The 27940-nt window shown below is 33.2% G+C and overlaps 2 protein-coding genes across 4 annotated transcripts; one reads left to right on the top strand and one right to left on the bottom strand.

Annotated features, from left to right (window-relative positions):
* The first annotated feature begins 30 nt into the window (after positions 1-30).
* On the top strand, positions 31-22590 carry LOC117104896 (sialidase-3-like). Of its 3 annotated transcripts, XM_033245797.1 has the most exons (12): positions 39-194; positions 6744-7038; positions 10036-10152; positions 12306-12360; positions 13131-13301; positions 14315-14453; positions 16083-16176; positions 17439-17516; positions 18126-18271; positions 19117-19305; positions 20063-20393; positions 20639-22590. In XM_033245797.1, exons 2-12 carry the CDS (start codon positions 6774-6776, stop codon positions 20644-20646), a joined length of 1593 nt encoding a protein of 530 aa, XP_033101688.1. In that variant the 5' UTR covers positions 39-194; positions 6744-6773; the 3' UTR covers positions 20647-22590. The 3 variants fall into 3 exon arrangements, with proteins under 3 accessions (XP_033101689.1, XP_033101688.1, XP_033101687.1); XM_033245798.1 differs by having other exon boundaries at positions 31-185; positions 20063-22590; XM_033245796.1 differs by having other exon boundaries at positions 20063-22590.
* Positions 21998-26446, bottom strand: LOC117104894 (E3 ubiquitin-protein ligase TRIM56-like). The gene is made up of 2 exons (XM_033245795.1): positions 24957-26446; positions 21998-24652 (listed from the first exon to the last, which is right to left on the bottom strand). Exons 1-2 carry the CDS (start codon positions 26164-26166, stop codon positions 24066-24068), a joined length of 1797 nt encoding a protein of 598 aa, XP_033101686.1. The 5' UTR covers positions 26167-26446; the 3' UTR covers positions 21998-24065.
* Positions 26447-27940: the final 1494 nt, after the last annotated feature.

Here is a 27940-nt window from a genome sequence, read left to right as displayed (position 1 = left end):
GTAAAATGTTCAAATTTTACCCCATTCGCGGGAGGGCGGATGCTCCATCAATTTTAATACAAATACGCGGAGCAGCTTATTCTTCTGCTATTCTTGTGAAGTCATCAGCTGGTGGGTAGGCCTAGTGTGCGGGCCCTAAAAACGTAGGCCTGGTCTTTTTTGGTGCTGGGCAGAAAGTTTGGAAGGTAAACAAGGTGGGGTTTTATTTATTTTGTTGTATGTTCATCAACTAGGAAGGAAATCCAACAAAAAGTTAGGCGAACCTTCTCTCTGCTCTAGCTAGGCTATATGCCTAGGACTAGTATAAAAAGCCAAGGCAGGGAGGGAAAAGGAATTCGAGTCAACTCGACCCCCATGTCAACTCTAATTTTAAATACGTTTTCTCCTGAATTTGTGATAATTCGTTATCACGCAAGTGCTAAATGCGTGACACATTTATGATCTCGCATGTGCTTCTGCAAAATGCGTGTTTCATCCAAAATCACTTTGAAACGCGGGACTGTCCCGCACGACGTGACGGTTGGTAACGAATACAGATCATTTCGGTCGCGCTTCGTTTCGGTCGCGGTTTGTTTTCAACAAATATATGGAACGCCAATGGAGTTTCGAAACGCTAAATTTAATATAACTTGGCCTAATTATCATTGCAAGTTCGTCAATCGGTTTATCATACTTTTTTTATTTATGTTTTGTTGTATTTCTAATAAGTAACAACAGGCTACTTAAAAGCAAATAAAATAAATACTATTATTACTAAACTATCAATTAATATTATCGGACGGTTTTTATTTTCGTTTTGTTATGAATCCTACGCTTTCTACTACATAACAAATACAGCAAATAAAATAAATACTAAAATATGATATGATTATATATTATTATTATTATTAATATTATTATTATATTATTATTTTTATTTACATTGTATCTGGAAAAACCAACCAATTTGTCATTTAAATTACTGTAACATTAGTTTATTAACAATTATTTTTATTAGTATTAAAGTTTGTTTTTGTTTTTATTTTCGTTTTGTTATGAATCCTAGCCTTTTTACTACATAACAAATACAGCAAGTGAAATAAATACTAAAATATGATATGATGTTATATATTATTATTATTATTATTATGAAATAGATTTCAGATGGTAACAATATTCAATTCAATTAAAATCAAAGATACATTTTATTGACCATTTATTAAAGTATAGAATATGAAAACGCAACAAAAAGAATAGCATATGAAGCACATACTAAATTCCATTTTTTCAATTACAAGATCATGTTGCAATCATGAATATATCACCGTAAATGGAAGAAAGAGAATATAGTAGAAAGATATTTTGTTAGTGGAAAGATAGCAAAACAATAATACTTAGGCCTATGATAAACCGATTCACGAACTAAAATATATAGGTGCTGTCTCTTATACACATCTAGATGTGTATAAGAGACAGGGCCTATGATAAACCGATTCACGAACTAAAATATATAGGGCCTAGGCATATTAAATTTTTCGTTTTCGCAACTCCTTCGGCGCTCCATATATTTGTTCGAAATAAACCGCAACCGAAACGAAGCGCGACCGAAACAAAGTGCGACCGAAACAAAGCGCGACCGAAATGATTGGCTACCGTGGTAACTATGGCATAGATAACTGCCGGGCCCTAGGTAAAATTGGTAAAACTGCACTTGATCGGACCTAGAGACAGAGTCTTTAGTGGGGTCTACTCAGGCGAAACTCTTAATGCTCATACATTCTGAGATATTTTAAAACAGATACGGCATTTTAGAAATATCTAAAAAATATTTTGTATAAAAAATTCAAGAATATTGAGAACAAACTATGGTCAAGTTATATATATGTTAACGTTTAGGGCCTATTAGGCATTTCATGAATCTATGATATATTATAATATTGACAACATCAATAGAACATATATAGGTGGAATTTTGTCCAACCCGTCGTGAAATGTAGGCCTACTGAATAGGCCTACTCAGTGCGTGTGAAAACACTTGCAAAAATTGTACTCGCTGCTTACTTGGGCTCGAATTCAACCCTGGCCATCAGTTGCAACCTCTGTGATCTACTGTAGAAGTTTGATGCCAGGCTAGTGATCTGGAGAACTGGAAAACAGGGTTCGAGTACCAGCCACTGGAAAACAACTTTCACACGCACTGAGTATTCAGTACATTTTCACGACAAGTTGGGTAAAATTACACATATAGTCCCCCCTAATTGATTCTCCTGACGCAAATCCAAGTATTGTTTATTCCATCACGATAATAACAATTACCATTCAATAATAGAACAGTCATCTAGACCTAATTGCAGTGAAGTGAATCTAAAATGTATTCATAAAGTTATGATGATCTAAAGTGTTTAAAATCATATACAATAATAGTTGAACCAATTTTAAAATACCACAAATACAAATGTGCATGACGATATTTTAATGCTTTAGAAACGCGATTTCAAAAAGTATATTAGTGCATCAAGCACTGAGTATTCAATACATATTCACGACAGGTTGGGCAAAATACATAAAGGCCACCTAATTGATTCTCCTGACGCAAATCCAGATACATTGTCTATTCCATCACGATAATAACAATTACCATTCAATAATAGAACAGTCATCTAGACCTACTTGCAGTGAAGTGAATCTAAAATGTATTCATAAAGTTATGATGATCTGAAGTGTTTAAAATCATATACAATAATAGTTGAACCAATTTTAAAATACCACAAATACAAATGTGCATGACGATATTTTAATGCTTTAGAAACGCGATTTCAAAAAGTATATTAGTGCATCAAGCACTGAGTATTCAATACATATTCACGACAGGTTGGGCAAAATACATATAGGCCCCCTAATTGATTCTCCTGACGCAAGTCCAGGTACATTGTCTATTCCATCACGATAATAACAATTACCATTCAATAATAGAAAAGTCATCTAGACCTACTTGCAGTGAAGTGAATCTAAAATGTATTCATAAAGTTATGATGATCTGAAGTGTTTAAAATCATATACAATAATAGTTGAACCAATTTTAAAATACCACAAATACAAATGTGCATGACGATATTTTAATGCTTTAGAAACGCGATTTCAAAAAGTATATTAGTGCATCAAGCACTGAGTATTCAATACATATTCACGACAGGTTGGGCAAAATACATAAAGGCCACCTAATTGATTCTCCTGACGCAAATCCAGGTACTGTACATTGTCTATTCCATCACGATAATAACAATTACCATTCAATAATACAACACTCATCGACTTGCTTGCAGTGAAGTGAATCTAAAATGTGTTCGTGAAGTTAAGATGATCTGAAACTTGTGTTTAAAAACGTACACAATAATAGTTGAACCAACTTTAAAATAACACAAACACAAATGTGCGTGATGATATTTTATTGCTTTAGAAATGTGATTTCAAAAAGTACATTAGTGCATCGTATGTAAGGGTTTGTTTTGTTGGGTTTTTTAACTTGCAGCGTGTGGGAAATTGGTAATAGGTAAATTGTAATGAATATAATCAATATTATAGCTTCTAAAACCTAATATTATTGAAGGGTCCTTTTAAAGTTTAAATAGGATTTTTTAAAGTTATATTTTTAGATCATTAGACCAGATTAGACCTATTGAATGAGCCCCCAATACTGCACTGCCCATACCTACGCCACTGGACCTGTGTATTATTAGTGGTTACATAACGTTTGCTATGCATATACTGTATCATGCGCTATAGAAGTGGAAGACCATAATTTATTGGGAATGTACCTCTCTCTGGTACAATCAGTTTAAAAGTGTAAGGTATAGGATAGGGTGGATTTAAACATTTTCCTAATGGTAATGTTCAAAATAAGTGTCAAGGAAAGTAAAGTACAGTATGATTGTTGGAAAAAATGGTCAACATTTAATTTTGATTTCTCACCCTAACCTTCGCCTGGGCGAAGTGGGCGAAGTTCTGGATTGGCATCTCCAGTAGTTAGCATGAATTTTGTAAGCCAGGACCCAGTAGTATTTTGTTACGTTTCTTCACAGAGGGGGGTTCGTCCGAACCCCCTGAACCCCCCTGGATCTGCCACTGTAAAAAGATTGGGGGAAACATTAAAATATAAATAAAACTTTCAAATACAGACAAAATGAGGCTATGTCTTAGAGTAAAAAAACGCAAAATAATAATAATAATAATAATAAATACTGTAACACTTTAAAATATAGACAAAATGAAAACTTGCGCTTATCTTAAAATTTGAGTAAATTTTGTTTTGTTTCTTTTTCAATTTGTAATGAATTTTACTACAACTAACATTCATCATCATAACATTCTACCTCCATGTTTCAATAACTACCGAATCTGATATCATTATAAACTCACTAATATCGATTAGATATGCCATTTAAGCCAGACCTTGGCGGCCCCCTGGCCCCCAGCCACTGTTCGTGCCTTCGGCACTCTTTAAGTGTCACCCGATCTTACTCTTTGAAATTACACATATGTACTTTTTAGGCCTAGGCCTAAGTCAGGAATATTATTCATAGCAAATGCTATCGCAGCATGTAAAAAAAAACAAAAAAAAACGAATCTCCCTATTTGTTGCAAGAGTATTATAACAGTTATATTAAATCCAAAATTAAATCATTGGATGTTAGTAGTTACTGTTGAGGATGATGATAATCATATGAACACATAAACAAATATTATTATTACGTACTGGCATTAGGAGGTCCCATAGGCCTACCAACAGGCCTATATCACCAGCATGTTTCTAAGACCAAGTTCGGTTGAGCAATCACTACCGTTAAGGGTTATTTTCTACTTTATTACCTACTTGATATATAGTCGAGGCATAACAACTCCCTCCCTGGTCCAGGCCCTGGTCAAGGCTTAACACTACAGTGCAGCCTAGGCCTATTCCTGTATGTAGCTTAGCAGTATTCCAGAGCCTAAATAAAATGCACAGAGATTGCCAAAGTAATTATAAATCACTATTAAAAAAAATTATAGGCCTACTGGCTTACTTTACTTTGGGTCGCTGTCTAAAAAACATAAATCTGTCAATATACTGTGTTCAAACTGAGGGAATTGTGGTTTACGCTGTGGCTGTTTACATTTAGTACTCACTATATGTCGCATTACCAGTAACAGCTTGAGGCGCCGATTTGGTCTGTTACCTGTACCAGTACTTTTACTATAAAAAGGAAAGAAATGTTCCCACAAGTGGGTTCCACGGTACTCAGGTTGAGGCAGACACACTCTTTGTACACCGCCTTCAGGAAAGTAGGCCAGATGCTAATAGACGACTGGCTAATCTAGCCACGAAAACAAATAGGCCTCAGTGAAATGTTCAGTTAGTTAAACTGAAACTTTATTGCATAGTATTTTAAGAAATGCAGATAGGCCCTATAAAAGTATATTTGATTTTAAAAAATTAGTTTAATAATTTTTAAAGTTATACTCTTAAAAGCAATTTTAATATTCACAATTAAAATTCTATATTTTCTGGGAAAAACTAACAATTTTGGGGAACCTGCAAACTAGGGAGGTCTGCCCTGAGCGTACCGTAACACATCAGGTAGGGAAACCAGGGTTTTTATACCTCCCTAGGGAAACATCATCTGTATTATTTTTTCTCCTCAGGGGTGGCACCCCCGAAGAGGGGATCCGATGTCCCCGACCGGAGCAAATTAAAGCGTAGTTGAGCTTCACTTAAAATCTTTTGAAATTGGTCCTGGGGGAAGTTCCCCCTTCCCCCTCCCCAAAAGAAAATTGAGAATTTAGGGGTTTGAAATGTTTAATCAATTTTAAAGTCCATTAATATGTAGAAAATAAATGCAATAGACAAGTAAAATAATGGCAAAATAGCAATGAAGTATGAAAATATAGCATAAGAAAAATAGCCACTGATAATTAAACATAAATCACTTTCATTGTTACAATTTTTAAATTATTTATAGGCCGAATAAAAATTGCCACAGAATTTTCACCATTATAACTTATAAAAATAATTGTTAAAAAGCGTTAAAAATAATAGTTTTAGAGAGACAAGTTAATAATGTAAATGATAATATTATTTCAAACAAGAATTAGTATTTTATATAGCGAGCCCATTAATTAATATCAGTTATTCCCGAGTCAAAACCAGTGTAGTAGTAGGCTGTAATTTGCGGCTGAGTTGACTTGTGGCCGAGCTGAATGTGGTCAAGTTTTGCTGTGGCTGAGTTGGCTTGTGGCTGAATTGACTTCCTTCTGAACCTGGTAGTAATAGTGCGAGCATAGGCCTGAGTCTAGACTAGAGCAGGGAGCAGAGTAAGCTCTTTATCTAGGCCTCTAGTACTGCTATATATTTTGTGTATGTGTGTTTGTCTGAAAAATATATAATATAAAACATACCTTGTGTTTGGATTCACTGACTTTAACTTATCTTTCTAGAGATATTTGCAAAATTTACTGTATTCATTTTGAAAAGAAGTCCCCCCTTGTTACTTTGCAAAAAAGTAGCATCGAAAAGAAGCCCATCCAAATTTTGCAAGGAAAAAAAAGCCCAGGGCTTAAATTTGAGGGTATACGGTATTCCAATTATGTTTATTTCTTTTTTTACGAGGACTTGTCAATATGGGTTATCTTTATTCTTGCCTTAGTTAAATTCCAAACATTGATCAGAATTGTTTATTTTACTTTCTTTGTGTAACTAAATGTTTAATAAATGAATGATTGTATTGTAGCATGGCCTTTTTGAATACTGTGATGCATTGATGAAGGATGGGAAGTTAATTTTATCAAATTTTTACACCACGGTATACAAGATGTGTCTGTACTCAACCCGGCACCTGCAGCAGCTGTTTGTTCTGTTGATGTTCCTATCTTCGTTCTCATTCTTAATGATGTTTAGCTACCTACAGTTTGACCTGGGCAGTAAGATACCATTCATGATGCGCTATTCCAACAACAAAATATGGCAGTTAGGCGATACGCTGAGGAATACATTTAATAACTGTCCTCTTTTAGGTGTTTTGCAGGGTGAGTATTGGAATGTATAACAGTCAAATTTATAGTGTGAAGGTTTAGCAGTACTTTTTAGCATTGCCGTTTCAACTACTGTAGTACTCATCAAGGTTATGTAATTGTTTACCAAACCAATGTTGTTACTGTATCCGTTTTTTTTTATCATAACTTGGAATGTGCTCTCTTACTCATACTAAACGCCATGGTTGAAACAAAGCAGTTTATAAAACGATAAATAAAAAAAAAATTTTGTCTGCTTTCTGTGAACAATTATACTCTGTAAAATGTTTATATTGTAAATTATTAATAGTACTGAAATAGTCGTTAATTATTTTTAATTCAGCAAACAATTTAAATTATAAACATTTTTTTTTATGCATGGCGCAAAAGGATTTTTGTGGAAGTTTTTCTTTTCTTCAATATAATAATATGTTTAATTGCAAATTGTTTTAAGTTTAAAATATAATTATTCTCACATTATAGAAGGCTTATTAGAAGACAGATGAACTATAAAATTTACATTGCATCTTCAGTATTACATTAAAATCCATTATGCTTCCAAGCAAAAGAAACACCTGGTATGACATGGATTGGCATAGGGAGTTAATTTACACTAGGCCAAAATATGCTGTGTGATCTATCATACAGTTTTTACACCACCGTACTGCAACCTAAGAGTCACGACCCAGGTTGCAGAAAAATTTTGATGGGTCACATAATTTTTTCAGATCATGGAAAATTTAACAATGAAATGAAAATTTCAGTAAACAAACGTGCATAAAGGTGTGGCATATGAGTGGGTTTACTTTTGTAATGCATGTGTTATCAATCATTTTCAATTATACTATCAAAACATTTCTACTTTAGGTATGACGACTTGAATATTTCAATGTGATTAGCTTTCAGATAAAAATTTTAATTTTTTCCTCATCAATTAAATGTCTCTATATCTTCCATTAACTCATATATTTCTGGCTAAATCTATGAATTTTTGTAGTAAATGTCTGTAAATCAATGTCATTAATTTTTTTGATCTGTAACCTATTGAAAGATTTGATAACTTATGTGGTTCTATTAATGTTATATGAGTAATCAAAGTCATATTCATTTCATTTTAAGGTATTTAAATTTAGTTTGTGGGTGATTTGAAGAATCTTTTGTGAATGAAGTTGTATCTTTATACTGGTTGACAAAAGAATCAAGCTGGCATGGTTCTTCTAATTTCTGCTATCCTTCGCACGTATAAAAAATGACGGACGGGATTAATTGACTTAATCACTCAATGAAAATTCATGTGATACATTTAGCCTTTCGGGTCTGTTGGGTCACATGTGAGTGATTGACATTTGATTTGGGTTCTGGGCTGAAAAGTTTGCGGAATGGGGGTTTACACTAACATTAACATCCAGCGTTGGTAATGACAAAAGTAAAAAACACTGCCTTCTTTCGCGTATTTTCCATAAAATTTTTTATGATCTTTGCTTATAATTTATTATACTTTTCTTTTATTTAAAATCATCATCCATCATTACAGGATGCCTTAGTAAATACATTATTTAATAAAAACATTAAAAATACTGTAGAAATTAATTATTGATAAAGTTATATATTTGAAATTTATACATATTGCATACATATAAATACATTACAAAAATAGTACTGACAGAACACATAATCGTACAGTAACATGTTTAAAAGATAATAATTATTTGTGTTAATTTATTTTGCGCATATTCCATTAAAATAGGGTTGTTCAAATGTAAATTACAATAAAATAGACATATGCGAAGCTAAAATTCTGTGAATCTAAAATCCAACAGCATATTAAATGTCAATCAAATTGCATCATAATAATAAGTTGTACAATAGAAATCATTAATATTTACAATACGTTAACAGCCAAAATATAAAAAATGAAAAGTAATAATATCAACATAATATTAACAAACCTAAGAATTAACCCACCCAGAAAATATGCCACCTAGGTATTAAAGTAAAGATAAGGTAATAAAAAAAAAATGGCTAGTCGGTGAATAAAACTACTTTTAGTGCAATTGACCCTGTTAAGGCGTAGTTTGCAACAAATTTTAATTATCAAAAAGGAATAAGTAGATCACTGATTATTCTGTAATAATTATAAAATTACTATTGGAAGCTCTATATTTGCAAATTATTTAGTCAAAATAACCTCAATTTTAGACCACTATTGTGACTTGAAACATTCAGGTGGACTGAGGGTTTGCCTCCATTTAGAGGGTTATCTTTGTGTTATTTGGTTCTCTGAATATAAGTGGTCTCGGATTGGAGACATCATTGTATTTGAGGCAAAGATCTTATAAACACAAGATAGCGTTCTCCGCGATTTACGCGTAACAAATAGAAGCGTCGGTCAAGGTTCAAAAGTTTCCCATTTAGCAAGAGGGCGCCATTCATGCGCTATTACCGAAGAGAAAAAGTAATAAGTTTTGGAAGAGGGCGTCCTATCTGTTGCCATGGATCTGAGACGGTTCCTGTTCTGCTGTTCACAGGCAGTGTACTGTATGGTCAGATCACAGCGGTCAAGGGTCAAAAGTTTCCAATTTAGCAAGAGGGCGCCATTCATGCCTTATTACAGAATTTGCACGCGTAAATCCCGGAGAACGCTATCTTGTGTTTATAAGATCTTTGATTTGAGGGGACTCGATTTGGAGGGTACGCTGTACAAGCAAAGTTCAGAGGCAAATCCATTTACACCACTGCATCAAGTTTTGGCATTAAAAACTACAGATTAATGATGTGGATGAATTTCACTTCGTGGCAGGTTGGCGTTTGTCCGAATTTTCCCTTTATACTGAGCAAAACACTATTGATCCTTCCATGTGTATAGACTGATGCAGGATAATGCTTGTAGTGTACCTGTACTGTACAAGGAGTATTATGCAATGTTGCAGTACATATATTTTATTCATAATTTACATCTAATGTATCAAGCCATAAACTGATTTTATTTTTTTTATTTTTATTTTTTTTTAGAAAAATGTGAAATACATACTGCTGATGGTAATTCAACCATTAAAGTGAATCCTGTATTTGATAGCTATATCAAACATAGCTTAGATATTAAGAGGGCGTGGGAATCCCCATCTAAAGGTAAGAAGAATATTGTATTCTTTGTTTGTATCCATGCCCTTGTAATAATAATAAGATTTATAAAGCGAGTCGAATGGCTTAGCGGTTAAGGTAGGGGCACCGTAACCATAGCCAACAATACCAACATGGGTTCGCAGCCGCCTCACTCCTAGTTCTGGCGGTGGAACAAGTCTTCTTGGATAAGAACTATAATCCATAGCCCCAGTGTACACAAATGCTCATGTGCACTTTAAAGAACCCAGTATATCTTTCGAGACGAGTAGGGGGGGGGTACCCCGGTGTACTGGTCCATTCGGCTCCTGTCATGGACAGATGAAAGGTGTGCCGGTTTACCGGCTGCAGAGGACATGAAGCGACCCTTGGGGGAGGAGAATGTTATTGAAAAAAAGCAACATCTTGTCCACTGCACCACGAGCAACGATTGTTGGAATGGTGCAATATAAATGATTTGATTTGATTTGAAAGCGCACATATCCACTGCAGTAGTGCTCAAGGCACTAAAGAAGGATGGAACCAAAAAATTACAATAAACCTTATAACTACCGGAAAAGAAACACCTCACACATCACCGCACCATTTACAGGCAATTTCAGGAACATTGCCGGCCTATTCATAACTTGCATATGTACTCGTTGCATGTTGTAGTTAGGTCAAGTGGAGCTGCATGGCGGTTGCCTCAGGTCCCCAAGGACACAGCCCATGTTTCTGATTTCAAATTTGAAAGAGGACAAATAAAGAATTGATATTAAATATTAAATAAAATTCAAAATTCCATGTCACATAAACAACATAAATATGTAGCTAGTAAAGCAAAAAATAACACAACCAGATGTTTAATACAGGAATTCTCAACTGGTGGCCTGTGAGTGCATGTTATCCAGCCAGCTAAAACAAACCAATTGAAATATTTTTTGTTTTATATATATTGCCCTACAATCAATCAAATGGGAAGAAATATTGCACCAGAAAATAAATTAAAGAAAATTTTCAGAATGAACCTATTTTTATAGACAGCTATTAGTAATAGTTGAGTAAAATTTGAGCTTAGGAATATCCAATATAGGTAATAATTTTTTCATGTGGCAGTGGGCACACCCGATTAGACCAAACATAGGTTGCTTCATGACTTTGCATGTTGGATCTTCACAAATTAATTTTATCTACAGATTTGGCCTCTGTCATAATATATAGTTGAAAATCCTTGGTTTAATATTTATTTGTACTAAACCAAAAGTTCCACATAAAAACCAATCAAACAAAATGCCATTTTACAGCCCATGTCAGTAAGCAAAAATAAAATCATGTACACATTTTAACTTCAGCATTACTGGTCAACATTCCATGAAAACCATACCGGCTTTCACGAATATTTCTTAGAATGTAGTATAGAATTAGAGACTGGTATAAAACAGGCTAGATCCCCACTAAAACTTGGTTTGTTGGATCTAAAGAAAGGCATAGCATACAGCAGGCATGTGTTTTAGGCATAGGTCAACAGGGGGTATTGGATGTTTAAAACTTTTCTGGTACTGGATCTCCACAACTATCAATAAATGGATGCGGTACCAGATCTTTATACTTGATTGACCACAGATCCGGTACAACAACACTTTTGAATGCTGATGAATATTTAATTATAAGGCAAAACTTATGACGACAGTGATGATGGCAGCAGTATGGGCAGTGAATATATGATTATGATGACACTATTTATTTATTTATTTATTTATTTATTTATTTATTTATTTATTTATTATGGTATAAAATTGCACAACAAGCAGCCCGGCAGCTGAAAACGTTGAGCTTACAAACATCAAAAAGATGAAACAAACAAGATAAGCAAGAGATTAAAAATATCATCAGCAAAATTATATAAATGTATATATAATAATAATAATAATAATAACAATGATAATAATAATAACAACGATAATAATAACAACAATAATAATAATAACAACAATAATCACCATAATTATCACTCTTACCATCATACCACCATTAATACTACAATATTACCATCATTATAAATAAAGGAATAAAGTATCTCAACAGATAAAAGAAAAGAAAGAAAATCACAATTCGACAGTCGAAGGATTAATTCCACTATATTTGATATTTATATTTACATCATGTACAAATTTGTATTACAGTTGTATATACACAGTCTGATTACCAGTCTCCATCCTTTACACTATTTAAAGCAAGGTAAGAATTATTATCCAAGTAATAGTTAAATACCTTCCTTTATTATACTCGCATATTTGATATATATCTCTTCGCTTTGTTACTTGCTCATGGGCCTCAATTCCCACTAAAACCAGTGGCCCAAAATTTCTCTCCAGCTGAGACACAAGGGAAGCAGCAGAGAAATAATTGAAAAAGGAATCCATGTATTCCATGGTTTAGAGCATATGTTACTGTATGCCTTACAAATTGCACCAGTCCTGCATTTGTAGCCTTATTTTAGGCTCGTCTTAAGTAGCACAAGGCTACATAAACATAGCAACTTTATTTTTATCTCTTCTCACTGGATCTATAACAAGCCAAAAGTGCAAAATTTGTTTGGGACCTAGAGAGTAAACCTATTTTTCCTGCCATATATTATAAACTAAACCAATGTCTCAAGGAACTACTTGCAGTATGTACCAATTAATACTTTATAATGCTTCGTCCAAGGACACAAGCAAAATCCACAGTAACGAATTTGTTAACCTTTCACCTCAAGATAAAAAGCCCAAACCAACATGTGCCATCTGCTTCTCTACGTTTATATTGTGCATAAGCAAATATATTCTGCATAATTTAACATGGCACTCTCCTCTCATACTTATGATAATGACTATAGCAGATTATTCAGTACATTATGATGTAAAACCTGCAAACTACCCTTCTTTTTAATCTTTTCTTATACTTTAAATTTTATTGTATACAAACTTATTGTAATAATTCATTTATATGTTACATTATTTTTGCAGAATACCAGCTTTAGTTTATCATCAAGGAATTTTTTTAGTTTTCTGCGAGGCTAGATTAGAAGGTAGCCAAGATTATGGTCGGATGAAAATTGTTGTTAAACGAGGAATTCGGCATGGTTTAGAGGTGGATTGGGAAAAGCAACAGGTCATTGCTTCATTGCCTTATGTCAGGTCAAGTGAATCCACTGCTACCTTTAGTTTATATTTTTTTTATTGTACATTTTGTTTTTATAATTTGGTTCACTTATAACTTTTTGGTTCACAGTGAAGGACAACTACTGTTTTCTTTCAGGAACCAGGAACCTATAAAAATAGGAAGCAAAGCCCATATTTGTCATTGTATTTATCTCAATTTATCCTTATTTATTAAAATCAAATATTAAATAAAATAATAAATAAAATTATAAAAGTTATTAAAGTTATTGTTTGTAAAAGGCAGTAAAAGTGTTAAATATTAAATTACTCATTGTCATCAATAAAGCTTCTTCTCATCCCCTGACATGTGTTATGTTTCACTCTTCTTTTCCACCTGGTTAGGTCTGCTGCAACCAAAGAGTAGAAATGGAACAAGAGAGCGTACTCCCGTTTGTAAACACGTCACTCCCTAGTGTAGGATGCCCGTTGTCATTTGTATGCACTACCAGTACTGCACCGTGCGTGGTTTGTTTGTGTGTCTGTTTTTCACATGACACAATATATTTTTGTAGAGCGGTAGCGGTAGATTTCCTTATTTTTTTTTTAATCGTCATACCATCGCACACGATGAAGTAGTGGGTAATAAAGTGCATACAAACGGAAACTGGCTGTGTATTGCATGTCCTTTTTTACTCTATGAATGAGCGTATATGGCTCTCTTGTTCTATTTATACTCTTTGCCGTAACCCACCATCTACATAGTCCTTAATTTCTTTCACAATATGACCAACCCGTAGTTTCCCTTGACTATTCAATCAGGGCTTGCATACAAGTGTATTAAATTATTATTAATCTGTGAACAAACAACTTGAATTTAAAACCATATATTTTACTGTGTTTGACAATAAATATTGAATTGAATTGAATTGAATTATTATATTTTAATAATTGTATATTTAGGCAGTTAAAATTGAGAGTAATATTTTGAAAATATATTGACATTCAAAGACCAGTTGATTTAAAAGTGTTTCTATTTTTGCCATTGCCAGGACGATGAACCCCAGTCCTGTGGTAGACAGAAAGCGTGATGTAATTCTTGTTGTGTTTAGTACATTCCCAACTGATATGGACTTTCAACAGATGTTGGAATTTCAGGGAAAACCTCTTTCTGATGTATATGTAGTTAAGGTAAATTGATTTATTATTATTGTTGTTATGAATATCATAATTAGTGCTACATAAAATATGGCCATATAGAAGCTACTGTATAGAATTCGGAAATAACTGCTAAAAATGATTAATAATCAGATAGAATAATCACAAACAATTCAAACAGCAAAGCCAGTGGAAATCATAAAAATGATGTTAAAAGCTATGCCAAACTTTACATTTCAACTTCGTAATGAATCCAAATAATTATCAACAGAGGATTCTTTTATCGTGTTTATCAATCCACAAACTCCAATTCAAAAATGGACCGTGACTTTCAGAATTTGGACCACTATATACCACAAGTTAAAAATATAAGTTTGGTCCGATTTTCTGAACAACCAGTGTGTAAATTTGTATCCTGGCCAATTGATATGTGAAAAACTCTTCAGTACTGCATCTTGTGTTCCCTGCTAGTTTGTGTTTATTGAAAGGTAAAGATATAGTGACAGAAATTGAACAAAACATCATTGTACTCTTGAAAATAATTTTAGGAAATAAATTCATGATATGCATGTCAACAAATATTTACTGATCCTTGAAAATAATGATAGAAATCTGCAATGCCACAGTATAAATTATAATTATCTGCCTCCACAGATTTCAATTGCTTTCTTTTTACAGTGCATTGTACTCTAAAAGCAAGACTGGTGTAGTTTGTTGGCCTAATGACAGAAACAAGTTTAAGTCTGCAATCATATTTTAATGAACTAAAATAATAAAAAATAAATTGTTCAGATGATTTGTTATGAAGCAAGATATTTCTGTATTGTTGCCTATATTCACCAATGAGTAAAAAGGGGTGCTGCGTCCCTATAAAAGTGGGACTCAGTGTCATGATTTGATTTCACAATATTGATATTGATATTATATAATATTTTTACATTCATCATCTTTTCTAAAGAAATCATCTACAGTAGTCTAAAGAATTTTAAATACAAAATAAGAATAGCAAACACCAATGACGATCAAAGATTTAAGCCAATAAATTTATCATTGAAAAAATACCAAACATAAGTGATGTCAAATTAATGGAAAAAGTGTATATATGAATGTTAAAAATGGTATACAATTGTTAATGCATGTGGAATTTTTAAAATTCAATCTAAAATTTCAAGTTTCACATCACATTGTCTGAGAATTGAGTGCAAAATGAATAGAATTGCATGTTTCAACCTGTTTTATGAATGTATATAACTCTAGTAATTTAACAAGCATAACTTAATCATGCAAGAATGTAGAATGAAATGGAAGTTATTTTGAAGTTGATACAATTCATTTCATTTCGTGACATTTATTTCCAAACTACCAAACTTGAGTATACATATCCATTAGATTGTAAATAAAAGTATAAATTGTGAGGATGATCATAATCTAGAAGTGCTAAAACACTTGTCACAATAAGACCCTTAAAGATAAGCATGAGTATACTGTATACTGCATATACACATATGTGTGCATATCGCATACATACACATACACATATATATATACATATATATATACACATACACATATATATATATATATATATACACACACACATGCATATGATTGTTGTTGTTTTTGTTTTATAGAGTTACAATTGTTGTTGTTTTTGTTTTATAGAGTTACGACTTAGGTGTGTCATGGACTGAACCTGTTTCTATAACGCACAGCACTATAGCTAAACTGGAGCCATTCCCAACATTATTTGTTCCAGGTAAGGTTTAGTAGCCAAGTATGAGGGCGCTGTATTTTGATGCTGATCCAGCTGTTAATTTAATTTGTATAAATTTGCTACAGCACATAAATGTCTCAATGCAATGTTTTAGTGATGAAACAGAATTAAAATGTTGAAAAATAATGTGGTAGATCTGAGTGAACATCTGCATCGACAAGACCTAAGATGAACTAATTTTCAATGTAGAGAGGAGCTATGCCATGGAGAGATTTGTTCGTAAATAGAAGTATTTTGAAGGCAATACGTTGCCTATCTAGCAGCCAGTGAAGAGGCTAATATTGGTGTAATGCGTTTATATTAGTATAATCTCAGCAAATATTACAGTTTTTCTCATGTTACCTGTTGCGTTGTGCGAGTATACTCTATTAATAGAGGTTATGCACAGTATCAGACAATAATGACGATCCAAGCACCTTTTTTCATTCAGATTCAACACTGCACAGCACAGCATTGCAATCCACTCACTTCTTATTATTTGAAAGCCTTTCCAGATTGTCCTAAAGTGCATAAAGCAATTATTTAACCATAGAAAAAATATGAAAAAGAGAGACAAGGGAAGAAAGTAAAATAATGTCATAAAAATTGAAAAGAAAACAACAAATATACGAGTAGTATAAACAGTGGTGAGGTTAGCTTCTTGTAAACAAAGAAACAGATACAGACCTCCCCCCCCCCCCACCACATTTGTAAATTATAAGGGATTTTTAATAACCTTAAAGACAACAAAGTAATATATTAATTGGACAGTATTGAGCATTAGAGGCTTAAGTTTACCTTGAAAACTTGAGTAAGGAATTTCCAAGACGATGCAGTGCCAGTGAAATATTTGTTTCAAATAATGTACCTACATTCTATGAATATTTCTGGGAATCTGTGTAAAGTTTTAAAACCAGAATTGAGTTGCAACAGCTTTATCAAAGTGTTTGTTCTAAAATTATATTTGATTCAAATTAATCTTGAAGTAGAATCAGTTGTTGTTTGTACCAGCACAGTATAACATTGCTATTGTAGAAACATTGTATATTGTCATTAATTAATTCATTAATTGATTTCGTTCTGGCCCATATTATTTTTAATTTATATTGTTTGTATATTCTGTTGGTGCTGGGCCTTGTTATTCTCTTGTGGTTGTTTTGTCTATGGAAACTGATCCAAAATAAAAGTTGAATTGATTGAATTGAATTAAACCTATTGTCGACATATCAAATAATAATCAGTGACAAAATACTTGTATTTTACAGGACCTGGTCATTCTATCCAGTTAAGCTGTGGTCGTATTATAGTAGCTGGCAATTACTTTCATGTGGATAAATATAGTAGTAAGTAATTATCAAATGTATTATTATTTTTTATTAATTTTTTTTTTATTAATTGCAACATATATTGAGGATACATGTTCAATATGAGTAAAATGTGCAATATTTTAAAACTGACCAAATTTACTAACATTGATCCGAGACCCATCTAAATTTTCAGGTTCCAAAGATGGTCTCGAATTGGAGGGTTAACTGTATTAAAACAATAATTAAAGATCAATCGAAGATAAAAATTTTAAAATTATATTATATAATTAAAATGAAGATAAACAATGAAAAATTAAAATCAACATGCCCATAACGGTATTCATTCCATTTTTAAAAAATTGAATGAAGTACTATTAAGTTAATTGTTTAAAAATACAGTATGTTAAAAATATGAAGAAGTGATGAATTAAAATACAATTTAATATAAAGTAGTTAGGATGCTCTTATAAGAATTAAAGAAATTCTTAAAATTTGCTTAAATATTATAAGCATTTAATGAAAAAATATATATAATTTAAATATTTTTATTTATGAATGTTTAGTAGTAATTATTAGCTAGAAGGTGGTTACTTGAGCTTAATAGTATAAATTTTTCTTAACTATTTCTTTGTATTTTTCTTTCAGGGGAATATCCCCATCTTTGTTCTAACTGTACAAATTACTGCAATATATTCTACAGTGATGATGGCGGTGTTTCGTGGCATGTTGGGGGTTCAACACCGTACACTGAGGACTTGCAAAAAATTCCAATCCAACCCAATGAAGTCCAGGTAGGCAGTTTGCATCCCTGTTGACAATGGACAGATTTTATGATGCATAGCTGTTGGTACTGGTTATGTGACCTATTGTGGGTGTAACTTGCGGTGCGATCAGTGTAAAAGTATATAGGAAACGGCAATATTATGGTTGTAAAAACAACCGCCCACTGCTAACGTGAGAAGTAAATGGAAAGGAGAGGCAATATGATTGTTCAAAATAGATACAGATACAGTACATTTAGCATGCATTTTAGGCTTTGGAATTTTTGTAATCTTTTGTAAACCTTGACCTAGCCTAGAAATTGTCGGGTCTCTCACTTCATGGATCAGAATTGTGAATACTGTAATTAAACTGGCCTGTTAACATTTCTCGTAAAATCTCAATATTTGAGGCCAGTATCATTTGGAGTATTAGAAAACCATAATGACAATATTCTCATATTCAATTCCCAATCAATTTGATATAGTTTACTGGCGTTCCAACCAACATTATTCAACATCAACAACTGTATTGCCTTACAGTGCCTTACCAAGGATGCATTGATGCAGAACTCGAAAAATTGTTTTTATTTTTTAATATCCATGCATAGCCTTTTTTTTTCAAGTAATCAACAACTTTGATAATTACCCTGTTGTTTGTCTTCCTCAGATTTTGGCATTTTGTGGTACACAAACTAGTCTTTTGTTAATCAAAGATAAAATTGACCACCACAATGTTAATAAAATCATACTGTACGAAGCCCTCTGAGAATGTGCAAATACCCTAACTGAACTCCCAACGCTAAAGTCCGACTTCTTATCCCAGACTAACTTTAATTAATTACATGGATTTAACATCATCATCATTGATTTTCTAGGCAGTGGAATTGAATAATGGGGTTGTATGTCTAAATAGTCGCACCATTGATGCTGACCACCCAAGATCCCAATCTTATAGCTTTGACGGAGGAGTTACACTCACCAAACCTCTACTGACATCTGTATTTGAACCTGGCTATAAGAAAAGAAACAATATATGGCAACGAGCATCAGCAGGAGGATGTGCAGTAAGTCCAATGGGTTTTAACACTACATTTATCATAGTATACAAATAGTGAATGTTTATAATGTTAATAACAGACTCAAATCCTCACTGCTGAAGCTGGCGAAATACTCCATACTGCATATTTTATTGCCTTTTTTGTTGATTCAGCATAACTTTCATTTAGTAATTCTTCCAAATGGCCCAGTGCAGTACCAAATGGACCTGCCATTTTATTGGCAAAGCCAGGGCTACTGAATGATCAACTCCTTGATGGCTAGGCTACTTTTCGTGCTCAGGTTGCATTTGAGATTTTGTCGTCTTGGAGATGAAAAAGTACTATTCAACAATCGTTGACTAGTACTTAAATAACCACGGAATATTCATTTTGAATCAATTTCATGTGACCTGTTTTCAACCAATAAAATTAATAGAATATATACAGGTGTTTATAATAAAATTTATATAACTTGTATAATATGTAACACATTGTGTTTGTTTAGAATAAGCACTACCTCTGCAGTGAATATTATAGGAAATTATATTGTAAGCACTGTGGCGCTTATTTTTTGTTGTACAGTACAACTATTATTATTCTTTGTGAGGATGTGTACCACTGCTTAACATTATAATTCACCTTTATTTACATCTTTAGTAATTGGATTCCTAAAGAATTCCAATATCGCCCACATAACCAAGTACTTGGGATTCAATTTTTTCATCATAGTTTTATTTAGTATTTTAGTGTAATTAAATGTGACTTTTTTTGTGTTAAAATCTAGGCTGGTCTTGTCCGCTTTCCAGAACCAAACTTCAATCCAGCAAATCCTAAATACTGGATGATACTCTCAAATCCAGCTGACAAAATGACCAGGAAACACCTGTCAGTCCGCCTCAGCCAAGATGACTGTTCAACCTGGTCAGAACCGTGGGTGTTCCATGAGGAGCTGGCTGGATACTCGGACATTACTATGTTTGAGGAGACTATTAACAACCGGAAATATACATTCTTTGCTGTATTGTTTGAAGGTGGAACAAGGAGCTATCAGGAACATATATTATTTAAGATGTTTAATTTGGAAGCTGTCATTAAAGGTATAAATGAAAAAAAAAATCATTAGCTGAGTATTTATCTTGTATGATTTCAGACTTTTAGTGTTAATATATAATTATTTTATTTCATTAATGATAAATTATTTTTAAAACCTTATAGTCATTTTTTAGAGCCATGTTTTAATTTAAGGTTTAAATGTGTTGTATATTAGTATCCCATTGTCCACAATTTTGATAATGTCTCAAGCCCTGTCCAGACTATGTTTAATTTGGAAGCTGTCATTAAAGGTATAAATGAAAAAAAAATCATTAGCTGAGTATTTATCTTGTATGATTTCAGACTTTTAGTGTTAATATATAATTATTTTATTTCATTAATGATAAATTATTTTTAAAACCTTATAGTCAATTTTTAGAGCCATGTTTTAATTTAAGGTTTAAATGTGTTGTATATTAGTATCCCATTGTCCACAATGTTGATAATGTCTCAAGCCCTGTCCAGACTATGTTTAATTTGGAAGCTGTCAGTCTCAAGCCCTGTCCAGACTGTCAACTTTTTGTTGACATGTGAAATACCTAAATATGGTCATGGTGATATAACATCATGACCATATATAGGCACATATTGGCTATATATGGTCATTCTGGACAAGCTTCACAAATTGTTGTTTCAACGTTACTGGACCATAACCGATCATCATCTATTTAAACACTTTGATGTCAAGAAACTGTGAAATAGGCTCATCAGCTGTACTACTGCCTTAACATTGGTGCTAGTTACAGCCGCTCCTTGACCACTACTTGGTTCCTCTGGAACCAAGTACTTAAAATGTGTGCACTTTAAGGAACCTATTGCATATTCCGGAAGAGTAGGGGGTTAAACCCCCTCCCCCGATGCTATGGTTCATTTCAGCTCCTGCCGTGGAATGATGTGAACATGTAGCTACTAAAAGTGCCTCTTTACGAGCGCTAGGTAGTCACGGACCATGCCCTTACGTAATTCAGCACAAAGAAGCGGCCAGTTATGGATTATTTTCCTACCTTTACCTTTAACAAAATGCTCACCATATTATCATAAGTTAAGTTTTGACTACTTTTACAATTTTAAGTAAAATACTGAAATTAAAATGCTGATTTTTGAAAAAAATATTAATGTGTAAAGACGTATTTACATTTTCTTACAAATTGAAATTATCTTTATTAAAATTTTATTTTTAAAATTATATATTATATACACAGATTTATTCATTGCTATCTATTGCTGTAATATTGTTTTTTTTTAAATTATTATTTTTTGACTATAGATTATAATGTGCCTTTGAATTTTTTAAATTCTGTGTTAGTTTATGGTAGTTGTATTAGATACCAGGACCATTCTAAAAACAGTATATAAATGCCCTGTATGTATATTACTGAAATATTATCCTGGCTAAATAAGTTATACATAAATAAAATTTAAAACCACTTGGTGGTGTGTTATGTTGATTTTATAACATTATTAAAAACATTTTGTGGACCGCATTAAGATTATAATCTTCCACCTCAATTAAGTTATAAGCATCTTAGTCACTAAAAAGCAATATAAAACATTTGAATTACTTTGATATAATGCGATTATGTTGTGGTTAAATAATCATCTTTATGTTTTATATATATATTTTTAGAATTATTTTCATGTTTTTCTATAGTGAAATATTGTGAAGTGAACATTGTTGATGTGATTAATTAGTTATATTTGATACTTTTATAATTAATAAGTGGCAGATGAATTTGGGAGGGGGAAAATATGAAGGATAAGAGCATTTGAGAATGAAAAGTTGGGGATTAGATAAAAGTGAGGAGGTATAGAGTATCATGGAAGGAGTAGATGTATTGGAAATGAATGGGAAGGGGACTAGTATAAAGGGGAGTAAATAGAGTGGGGGAGTGGAAGATAGTGGGATGGGAATATATAGAAAAGGGAACAGTATTGGAGTGTTGGGTAGTGCATTAGGTGAGGAATATTATGTGGAATGAAAGTTTTATGGAGGTCAATAACACTTGGATAGATCAAATTGAATTTTTTAAATTGTCTTTGAAAGAGGCTACAACCTCTTTCAACTGCTATGTATGCTTTCTATGTATTACAGATGAAATGTTAAATTATAAATGAGATATAAATAATTATGATGTAGTTATTAAGTGATAAAATATGACATAACTTTGGATATCATTGTTCATGATTCATCAAATTATATTAAAATGATTACATTTGCAATAGTAGATTCCATGTTTGATCTGTTTTTTGGTTGGAAGTTAGTAACATATTATGCCATTGTTTATAGCAGGGGTCCCAAGTTGGCTGATCCAGAAATTCGAAATAGGGGTCGGTGGGAGGTAGGGACTTTCACAGATGATTATGGTACCTCTAGATTGCCGGAAATGACACTTTCAGACATCTATTTTAAAATACAATTTTCCTTTTTCCTCTTTTTTTTTTTATTAATTTGGAAAAATTCGGACCTCCCTTTGAATACTCCACTGATCTGCAGTGCTTATGTGTTAACAAATTAAATTTTATATATTTCTGCAAACAGTGATACACATCGGCACTGACTTCCATGAAACAATTGACAATAAAATATTTAAAACATGCAAATATTATGAATTTGTGGGAGATGGGTTATTTCCGGGAGATTCTTACTTGTTTGCGAAAGACTCCGGCAAGTTCTAGTAGACTTGGGACCTGTGTTGTAGAGAGTGAAATTTCCAGTTTCGCTCAGATAATAAATAAATGAAATAATAAGATGCTTTATAAACTAAGGTTTGGTAAGTGGAGATGTTTTTTGGTCATGAGAAAAACTCCTGTGTTGTCACAGAGTTTCAACCCAGGACTCTGGGATTGGAAGGCAAGCATCTTAACCACCACGCTACAGCTCCACTACAAAATTTGATACTTTTAAAGTGCTATTCGAAATACTTGTATTTTGCAATACAGTATACTGTACTAATATAGTTTTAAGGTCTCAACTTAAAGTGATAGATTTATAAAGAAGAATGTATTTTATTGGACTAGCTTTTAATATTATTTATCTAATTTTTTTCGAACATTTTAAGTTTTTAGTGCTATTCGAAATACTTGTATTTTGCAATACAGTATACTGTACTAATATAGTTTTAAGGTTAGTTATAAGGAAGAATCAAATTATTGCTGCCATTATTTTTATCATTATTATATATCGTACTGTGAAATTTAAGGTGAAATGGAAAGTACTGTACACAAAATTTTTTTAGAAATAAATGTGGGCGTGAATCCTACGAAAGAGAAAAAAAACTATTCAAAGATTGTGCTATACAAATAAATATTCTAATTGAATCATATGACACCGATAAATTGTCAGTTAAGTTTAATAGTCATCTGACCACTCCATCTGGGTAGTTGCTAAACTAAAGTGCCATTTCAAAAGGGAATCGGATTCTTGAAAGAAAATAACGTTAGAACAACAACATTAGAAAGTTCCTTCTAAGACTTTATTTTATAAAAGTTCTTCCATTTGAAATTATTTTACATACAAAAAATTTAAAATTCACAGTAGTCCTATGATATTAATCAGTGAGAATTACCTAACAACTCCTATTAAAATACCCAACATGATTGGATCTATCTCATAACAGGGCTGGATAATCATCAGCCTTTTCTTTAATTTAAGTATTCTACACCATCTGTGCAATACAGGACTATATAGTACAGTATTATCTGCTAGAGAGCTTCAGTAGCACCAAAATCTCTGTCCCAATTGTGATATGTATACAGCTATTCTTAGCAGTAGGCAGTTTAGTTAAACCAAACATTGAACCTTCACCCATTATAAAACACTGCCACTTTCCACCATGTTTTCTGCTGAAAACATCCACAATGTTCTTAGCAATATCAGAGCGGTTAGTGTATCTAGACATAGCTTGCTTAGAGAACCGCAACATGTCGCGTTTCATTGTATCAATCATGTCCGTTTCCACGACAATAACCTTGCGATGTAAAGTTTGTTTCGATACTTGCGCAGAACCCGAGCAAAAGATAATAATATTTTGATCATCGGCCTTAAGTATTGCGTAAGACAAATTCAACCTCACCATATTCCAAGAGAAGGTTCCTGCTACAACGTGCCATGTTGGTCCAAACTTAAGCTCCAACGAATCTTTAACTGATGAGAGGACTTCATCTGAACGCTCATCATGCTCACCAAACGCTCTGTTGACAATGTCCACCACAGACTGCCGTACTGTGGTGGACATGTTATCCTCAATGATGATAAACTCTTCTTTAAGTTTTCTGCCTTTATCTAGATAGAAAATACCGACATAATATTGAGTACTAGGCCTACGTGTCTACAGTCGATGCCACTTTTCTGCCCTGATTAAAAAACTTTTATATAAACGGTTAGATAATTTTTGGATGAACTATATAATTATTTTGTCTTGTTATAAATTGTGAAATTCTAATTTGAATTGATTGAATTCGTTTAAAAATAAAGATAGGAAGATAATCGGGCTGCTAAACCTACAATACACTGAATTGTAAAACAAACTAATAAATGTTCAATATTTGAAAAAAAAATTATTTCTGTTTATTTTAAATTGTCCTACCTATATTTTGATCACCAGTTAATTTATCGGTAATGTCTTTTTCTTCGTTGGTTTTAGATGTATTCATATCATCCATTTCGCGTGTGGAAGTTCCAATTGATATTTTCTCCGTCGCTATTCTCACTTCCTGTAACATTTGTGTGGCCTTGTCTACTTTCATACCAGGCTCATAGATCTCGAATGGAAAAGCAACGTCATCGAGATTGGAAGGAACTGTGGGCACGCTTATCGACGAAGATAGTTTATTTGCACATGTAATTATGCTATTTTTAAAGAAAAGAATATCTGTGGCTTGGCCGAGTACGATCAGGTTGTTTGCGAGTGTAGTTAGATCTGTGACACTTCTTAATCCATTATCAATTTGTTCAAGAACAGTAAAGAGGTCTCTCACGTGATCGCTCTTCTTGGATCTAATTTGCCTTAACAGTCGCTCTCTATCATCTTCCATATTTCTGATGCTTTGCACTGCATCCATGTTTACTCTACTTTCTGCTTCGCATACCATTCTTTCAATGTCATCCAACAAACTTTCCACTGCTTCCGAGGCAATCACCAATTCTTTCTTCTTCTGTTGAACCTCTTCCAGTGCACTATTTACTTCCTCTTTACTAGAGTTGACCACTTCTTTTACACAAACACACTCGTGATTTCCTTTTAGATGGTTATCACACAAGAGACAGTCACGACAAATTAAGTAATCACACGTCTTGCAAAAAAATCGGAGAGATTCGCCGTCATGACGAGGACACTCTTCTGACCCCATTCTTGTGACAAGTTCCACATCATACTGACCATTTCGGATGTCGCAAATGCTTAAAATTTTATGATTACGAGTGACCCGAACCCGAGAATGTGCCTCTCTGCATCCATCACATAAGAAGTCATCACACTCGTTACAACGAAAGGAGGCTTCTTCATCGTCACAGCTAGTGCAAACAATAGGTTGGTCAGTCAAAACTGATTTTCTGAGGCTTGCAGCATTTCCAGTCAACTTCACCAGAAACTGATTCGTTTTCAGACCACTGATTCCATTAATTACAGGCGTGCATTGTTTACAAATAGAACAAATTATTTTATTTTGGTCAGTTACTTGCAAGCATCCTTCACAGAAGCTATGCAAACAATTCAAAAGTTTAGGCAATGTATAAAAATCTTGACATATTTGACACTGTATTAGCCGCGTCGATTCTTCCGACCTTGGAACATTCATGTTTTGTAACAAATTGTCATTAACCGGATTTAATTAAATTACAGTAGTTTCTAGTATCTGAAAGATGATGCTAACGTGGCAGTAGTTCAACAGAGTCTGAACTAAAATTGATAAACAATTTTTAAAATGGTAATGGGTAACCTTGCTCAAATGAGTAGGCCCTCTTGAAAATCAATGAAAATCAATAAAACCTGTAATGATCTCAATTCAAAATATAATCGCTGCTAGCTGTTTTGCTTGTGACACATTATAAATCTATTGTCAGTGTTTACTAATTGATTGCGGATCAATAAAGTGACAGTTGTTTTTCGTTCGTTAATGGGACGTGCATGCAAATACACACATCAAACGCATGCTAAACATGAAGTGGCACCTTTCACGCAAATGCGTAGTTTTAGTCTGCTCCTATCATACACTGCGTCGAGAATGTATATCAGTTGTGTCGGAGAAGTGTAATGGTTGGGTTGTTTCTGACGATGTACCCGCGGCACCTGTGGTCAAGTGGTATGACACTTGTCTCTACAGGGAGAGATTGTGGGTTCAATTCATGCCAGGGTCACTTTTTCTAACAATTGATAAAGAAGTATCGGGGGCAGGCTATGTCCGATACGATCTTTAAATCATTGCTCATTATTCGAGCACTGTTTCTAGTATTATTTGATTATAGTATTATTAACACTGTATATTTACAGTTTGTACATACAATATATGTATTGTGCAAGTATGTAGGTAGGTGTGTATGTATGTGTGTGTATGTTTATATATTATATATGTACAGTATATATATATATACATATATAATATTAATCTATAAATAAATAATAGTGCTCGAATAGGAAGATATTTCAATAAACTATCAAGCATATCTCATCAACGAAAAGACAGCAGAAGGTACCAGGGTGGAATCCCTGTTGGGGAACCTATTTTTTCACACTCGCAGATTACTCTTCTTTAATGTTGAAAATCTAGAGTTTAGAATTTCTCTCTTACCGTATATCATGACTTATTTATAAAAAGTCTCTTCTGAGATCTTGTTGTCAAAGGCTTAGGCCAATAAAAAAAAATTCTTGTGTTGGCCACGTTTTGGAAAAATAAAAAAAATGGGTAGGTTGGTAGGAAAAGTTTTTTTATTATTTTTTTTCCCAAAAATTGTTTATGTCTAAAAAGTAGAAAATACACAAAAATACCACATGTCCATTTTAAAATCTATATTGAAGAGCGAAACGATCGCATACTTTAACACTGTCATGTCGTCTACCATCGCAAGATAGGGCTATTTCAGCCTTTTTAGCTCATTAAAAAAATAATTTTAGATGTAAAAAAAAAAATTACTAAAATGAACACTTTCAATTTTGAACATTTTGGGTCATATCATATAATCTTTGTTAATTGCTATGCAAGTACATGCGTGTGAAGTATTAGATGCTTTAATCGGATTTGAATTCCCAACAAATCCTCAATGGCCTAGTTGGTCAAAGCATCTGCATAGACGCCAGAAGGTCCCAGTTGAATCCCAGTTGGGCACCTATTTTTACACACTTGCAGATGAGCCTCATATACTGATGCACCCACTGGCTGCTGGGCCCTCTTTTCGAAAGTTAAAAAGAAAAGAATTGATCGCCCAAAAATGCCTCAGAGGTTATTTTCGGGCGGCGAGGGTATTGTTGTCTCGATCGGCCCAACTTTCGCCCCCACCCCCTTTCGGACATCACTGGATCCGCCCCTGGTAACAGTCAAATGTAACCAAAATAACTGAAATCATAATATTTCTACG

Source organism: Anneissia japonica, unplaced genomic scaffold (assembly GCF_011630105.1).
Source record: "Anneissia japonica isolate Jap-2015-1 unplaced genomic scaffold, ASM1163010v1 scaffold287834_len5846547_cov211, whole genome shotgun sequence".
Taxonomy (NCBI): domain Eukaryota; kingdom Metazoa; phylum Echinodermata; class Crinoidea; order Comatulida; family Comatulidae; genus Anneissia; species Anneissia japonica.
The sequence above is the reverse complement of the archived record's forward strand: the minus strand, read 5'-3'. Positions and strand labels throughout refer to the sequence as shown.

Bases quoted from the DNA above. Each gene is read 5' to 3' on its own strand.
- LOC117104894 (XM_033245795.1), bottom strand. From the start codon at position 26,166: ATGAATGTTCCAAGGTCGGAAGAATCGACGCGGCTAATACAGTGTCAA. The intron at 24,653-24,956 runs GTAGGACAATTT...TTTTCTATCTAG, and splicing joins AACTGGTGATCAAAATATAG to ATAAAGGCAGAAAACTTAAA.
- LOC117104896 (XM_033245798.1), top strand. From the start codon at position 6,774: ATGAAGGATGGGAAGTTAATTTTATCAAATTTTTACACCACGGTATAC. The intron at 7,039-10,035 runs GTGAGTATTGGA...ATTTTTTTTTAG, and splicing joins TCTTTTAGGTGTTTTGCAGG to AAAAATGTGAAATACATACT. The intron at 12,361-13,130 runs GTAAGAATTATT...TTATTTTTGCAG, and splicing joins TTTACACTATTTAAAGCAAG to AATACCAGCTTTAGTTTATC.